This window comes from Prosopis cineraria, unplaced genomic scaffold (assembly GCF_029017545.1).
Source record: "Prosopis cineraria cultivar Desert tree isolate PC_DT_omini unplaced genomic scaffold, ASM2901754v1 PC14, whole genome shotgun sequence".
NCBI classification, from domain to species: domain Eukaryota; kingdom Viridiplantae; phylum Streptophyta; class Magnoliopsida; order Fabales; family Fabaceae; genus Prosopis; species Prosopis cineraria.
In genome coordinates, this window is record NW_026555345.1 from 26,043,695 (window position 1) to 26,049,706 (window position 6,012).

The 6,012-nt window shown below is 39.5% G+C and overlaps 1 protein-coding gene across 1 annotated transcript; it reads right to left on the reverse strand.

Annotated features, from left to right (window-relative positions):
• Positions 1 to 316: 316 nt before the first annotated feature.
• LOC129292281 (ABC transporter G family member 11) lies at positions 317 to 5,277 on the reverse strand. The gene is made up of 10 exons (XM_054929858.1): positions 4,596 to 5,277; positions 3,894 to 4,183; positions 2,974 to 3,145; positions 2,730 to 2,852; positions 2,499 to 2,627; positions 2,195 to 2,389; positions 1,852 to 1,938; positions 1,448 to 1,720; positions 1,041 to 1,148; positions 317 to 953 (listed from the first exon to the last, which is right to left on the reverse strand). Exons 1-10 carry the CDS (start codon positions 4,962 to 4,964, stop codon positions 597 to 599), a joined length of 2,103 nt encoding a protein of 700 aa, XP_054785833.1. The 5' UTR covers positions 4,965 to 5,277; the 3' UTR covers positions 317 to 596.
• Positions 5,278 to 6,012: the final 735 nt, after the last annotated feature.

Consider the following 6,012-nt stretch of genomic DNA (forward strand, 5'->3'; position numbering starts at 1 on the left):
TGATTTTTGTGCCTGCCACACATTCCTAAAAGATAGGATGGGATTAATTATTACTGTCCGAAGATTTCTCCAAAATACTGCCAAATTTCATTGATAAAGGCTGGTGTGCGGCCTGTGAAGCTTCATGCTGTAAGATTTCAGAATGTGGTGTCGAAGCCAACATTTTTCCTTCATAGAACTTTGACAAGTAACAATGAGCAAACTTATTGGCGCCCATCACATTTATAGCCAATTAAATTTGTGTTCATCTTGTTGGCTAAGTTCCTAATGCGTGTGCGGGAAGTAAGCTTAATCAGCTATAAGAGACGAAATACAATTTGGGACTTTGAACTATTTCATGCATTAATTTCAATATATGATTTCAGCTCATCACCCTCTAACCAGAGGATGATGCAAATTAACAACTACGTACATAGTCATCTCATCAAGTAGTATAAATATATAAGAATATATTCAGAATGTTAAATAATCGAATAAGCTTAACCCTACTTTAATTAAAACCCTCGTATCGTTTCATTCATTCACACACTTGTCGTGGCGAAGAACGAGGAAGCTCCCTCTTCTTCTTCTGATCTTCATTGTTCTCGGTTACGTCCTTACCTTTTCCTAGCACCACCACTGGATTGGCTTGTGATATAGGTTCGGAGAGAAGGAGATTGAGTGAGAACATCAGGAGCAATGGTGGTGTTCTGTGTCCCACTCTTCTGCTGCATTCTTCTCCTGGCCATGTAACCCCTCACCCATGGAGTCACATCCTCGTTGATCTTGATCATGATGAAGAAGATTATGCGATAGATGGCGATCATGCTGAATATCACTGCCAAATCAATCCACTTCGATCTGCTCACATCGATCTGGAACACATTCTCCAGAATGTACTCTCCCGGAATCTTGGGCAGATCCGGTGTCTGGTTGTCAAAGATCAGGCCTTTGAGATCATTCTGGTATTGACCCTGCAACAATTTCGTCGCTTTCTCATCAGCAAATAACCCAGTTAAGTTAATCTATGTATTGTGCTCATGATTTTCTTCTTTAATTACCTGTAATGCCCAGAAGTGGAAACTGATATAAGACATTGGGTAGCGCCAGAATGGCTTTGGGATGTCATGTGGGAGCCTGAAGTAGCCAGAAACCAACATGAATATGCCCTGAAATATTATCAAGGTACCAGGAGATTACTGATATGTTACGATCTTTAACGTCACATGACAATTTACTGAGCTAAAACCTCTTTAAAGCATGTTCAACGTGGAATTAAAACTTAACCTAAAGTGCCAAAAGATAAGACACAATGCTCCTGACAATGCAACTTTTCTCCCGTTCATTAGACTGTTTGTTTTTCCAATTCAGAGGCTCTCAACCATAGGTTCAGTAGCAAAAAAACAATTATTTTTGGAATCTACGAGAATCTATATGTAATCTTCTATAAAAACTGTAACATTTATACCTGAATACCAGCACCAATGATGATACCCATGAGGAAGTTGGGGACAATACTGGCAATGGCCATCATCAAGCTCTCAACCACAGTGACACTGGCATAAAGGCACAGGACAAAGAAGAGATAGTGCCAGAAGCCAGGGTGGAGACGAACCATGAAGTAACAAATGGTTCCAGACAGAAATGTTATCAGTATCAGAAATGGCATTGCAGATAATGTGTTGCTTATCACAAATGATACCACCCCATAATGCCCATTCAGCCTCTCCCTTTGGAAAACCTGCAATCCATCACACCAACATTCTCATATATTATATATGCAATATGATAATCTAGTTATACTTTCACGTGTGATTCAAACATCAAACATTACTTCTTCAAGATCAAGATTGTGCAGTGACAGAGACGTACCTTCATGTCTTCAACAAATGAAGGGAACCCACCAATTGACATGAAAGTGACAAAGCCGAACACAAAGGAGGCACATGAACCTCTTGCCTAAATGAAACAACCAGAAAGTAAACTCAGACACGTTTCTTCCTATGTAGGATCTTAAAAATTGCCCCCGTGATAATGATTCCTTGTAATTTTCAACAAAACACAAGAAGGTCTGTGTAAATTACCCAAAATTTCAGTGAGCTGTTAAGCTTTGCAAACCTCTTCCTCTTTTGTGTAACATAAAGGGTATATTGCATATTTACAAAAGTGACAGCTGGGACTGAAAGTGAAGTCTAAGAAGCAAGAAAAGAAGTACCAGGATGGAATTGTAGCCAGTTCCAACGTTCAAATAGATGGTTCCAATGCAGACAGTGACAACAATGTAGATGACGAGCCGAAGCCAGTAGTATCCAAAATCCCTTGACATGTTGATGAATGATCTCTTGGTTAATGTAAAAGCCTGCATGAAGAAACTGGCCTGACTTCCTCCAGAATCCAGCACTGTTCCTTTCTGCAGAATCATCCGTGAGAATGAACAGAGCTTACTTCAGAAACTAATTCATACAACAAACACCATAAATGATGGGTCAGGAACAATTAATGGCTTTCATTGAACTCACCACTTTAGATATCTCATCCACCTTCTGTATAGCAGCATAAGAGTACTGAGAAGTGCGATAATAATCTATGAGAGTCCTGATAGCTTCAGCTGTAGTTATCTTGTCCAGAGGGTCATCACTTCCTTCAAACTGAAAAACCCAGATTCAATTATGCAAATGTTATCCAAGGCATATAATAAATGAAAGAAAATCTGTGGCAGAATTAACGAAGATATTGAAATTAGACAGTACCCTGAGTTTCATGGAGCCTTTGAGTGTGGCCTTGACTTTGTCAAAGTCAGAGTTGATGCATCTAAGGAAATGATCTGAAGGGTTCCTTAAAGCAGGGCATGGGAAGCTAGCTTGTGCAAAGAACTGCACATTTGCATGAAATAATATGGTAAATTAAATATTGTTCACATGAAAAAAGAACTACGTTATGGAAATTAACGTAGAGGAATAAGAGGAAATGGTAAAAAGTTAATTATGATAATACCTCGTAAGCTTCAGAAGCTTGGCCAAAGTAAACAGTTTTGCCGCCAGAAAGAAGGTACAGTTGGTCAAAAAGTTCAAAGACTTCACTGCTGGGTTGGTGAATAGAAGCTATCACAGTTCGGCCATCCCTTGCAAGGGCTCGTAGTGTTTGGGTCACAAAGAAAGCTGAGGCACTGATACAAACACAAATAAAATAAAAAAATTAGAAAGTGAACAATCACTAGGAGACAATAAAAACCAAGAATTCCCGCCTAAGAATTCTTATATAATATTTTTAGCATCTTTTTTCTTGAGAGGCCATCAAGCAACACCGAGGTTAAAGCTAAGCATGAAAATGACAAATATTTTTTAAAAAAAGAAAAAGGTATCACGAATGCCAGTTTATCCAGTCGGTAACCCTTTTTTTATTGAACTGAGGTAACCGTTGTGATTAGAATCCTAATATGAAAATAGTTTTCTTAAAGCTAAGTCAAAGAACTAATCAGAGGATTAAGAGATCTTTACAGTCAACAATCACCAAGTCCATTATTCAAAGTAAAATCCTATCAAGTACACTGATAATTAATTAAGGACTAACATATATAGTAAATTTTACTTTTAAAAAAATATAAATAAAAAATGTCACTTTCAATCACATTCCAAGAACATTAAAACGAAAGAACGAAATTCCATCAAGAATCTAATGGAGTTAATTAGCATGAATTTTTTATTATTCAATCTAACCCCAGGCAGGAAATGGAAAACACAGAAAACAAGTTACAGTTACGGAGAGGGAGATTAAAAACAGAGCAAGAAAGTTCCAAACACAAAGAAAACAACAAATCTTGCTGTTCAGAAACAAAAGACAAATTAACTTGTTCCAAATATTCCAATCATAAAAATCTAGATGAAGAAGACGGAGACAAAAGCATGAAACGAAACCTGTCGAGTCCACTGGTAGGCTCATCAAGAAAGAGCAGCCTGGGCCTCATCAAGATCTCCAGAGCAATGCTAACTCTTCTCTTCTCTCCGCCACTGATCCCCCGGAGATGCCAGTTCCCGATCACCGTGTCGGCACAATCCTGAAGCCCCATGGCTACTATTGTGCTCTCCACCAGAGCTCGCTTGTCCGACCAAGGCATCTTATCCGGCAGCCTCAGACGAGCCGAATACGATATCGTTTCTCGTACTGTCAAGGTTCCTATGAGGTTGTCGTCTTGCGTCACATATGCCTGCGTTTCAAACACCTTTTACTTGAAAGGGAAAATACCCCCGAACGGGAGGAGGCAAAAAACAATGCCCTTACCAGATTTCTTCATTGTTTTTATGCCAAATTTATTATGATTTTTTTTTTTGGTTAAATGTTATGTTTGTCATTATTTGAAACTTTTCTGAATACTGAATCTCAAACAATCAGTGAATCAAACCGTTCCTCACTTGTTGGAATCTCATTCAAGTTTTTCGTTTTCTCTTTACCTGTTTTTCTTATTTTGTCTCTTCATTTTAGATTCAACGTTTTTTCAAGAAATAAAGCAACAAATCAAGCGTCAACAAGGAAACGAGAAGATGAACAGTCACACAGTAACAAGAAGAACGCACACAGATGTGTGTGTGTGTGTGTGTGTGTAAAAGAGTGAAACTCACTGCAGTGCCGAAAGAGAGCTTGGCTTTGCGACCGTTGAGGAGGATTTGTCCGGAGAGGAAGGCGTTGGCGGCTAGACGACTGGAGAGGGCGTCGAGGAGAGTGGACTTGCCGGAGCCGGAGGGGCCCATGAGGGCGGTGAAGGTGCCGGGCTCAGCGTAGCCGGTGAGGCCTTCGAGGACATTCTGGGTCTCTCCGTTGCCAAGGGTGACCATGACGGTGAGATCCTTCCATGTCAACCTGGCCGACACATCTCCGACGAAGTCGACGTTAGCCTTGGCCTCCCTCCACAGCGTCTCGCTGAGAGGACTCAGCGCCGGGATCGCGGACGTCCCATTATTACCGACCGCCCTGCTGGCCTCTATCTCCATAATACTAACTCGCAGAAGTTCCGATCTTTACCAGCAGCAACACCAGTGTTTTCTTTTGTAAAAAGACAGTGAAGGGTGAGAATTATGAAAAAGCCAAGGATTGAAGGGAAGGCATTTAAAGGGTAAAGGAGAGCGAGAAAAGCGTGAATGAGAGAAATGAATTATGTGTGACGAGAGGATTTTGACTGATATATGAGGAAAGAAGGCTCATGCAGAAGGAAGGAGGAGGTATAATTGGAGGGGAATGGTGAGGATATTCTTATGGCAAGCATGAGTAGCTGGGAATGGTGGCTGTGGACGAGGAGGAAGGAGAAGAGGAAGGAGAAGACATTAATGGGATTGGGTAGTTGTTGGTAAATTGCAATAAATGTGCAGAACCGACCCCCAATTAACTCTGTCCATCTCACTTGCTTCCTTAGTTCTCAAGGAACCACACTACTTTCGCTTCCAATTCCACAGAACATCACAATTTTCAATGTTCACGCCCAATGTTTTTGTATTAAACATCACCTTCATTTGTTATATTTCTAATTTTTAAGATCTCTTCCCACTCTATAGTACTACATATTTAACATTTTTATAAATAATAGTAACAGCTAACGTATTCAAGAATGGGTTGGCGAAAACAAATGAGCAGCAGAACACGGAAGTCAGAAGTGGAGGACACTATATATTAATTCAAAAACTCAAAGCTTGAGTTGATGACTATTACTTCTAACATTAGGTTAAGTTTACTCACGTTTAGATTTTGGATAATAGTCACTCATGCCTTAAATGTGGGGATTTCTACTTATCTCACCATATACAAGTAGAGGTCGTTAAGTAGTTAAAAAGATCTAAAAGTAAGAGTGATTTTACGGGGAGTTCTGGATGGGAGTGATTTTGGAAATATCTGATCATTAATGTCCTATTTTTTATGTAAAGTTACTAATATATAAAATCCTCAATTTATTGTAGAAGATGATTAATACAAAAGGGTAGAGGAAATGTTAACCCCATCCCGTACTTGATATAAGACAAAGTTTAAAACTTGATACAAGACAAAGTT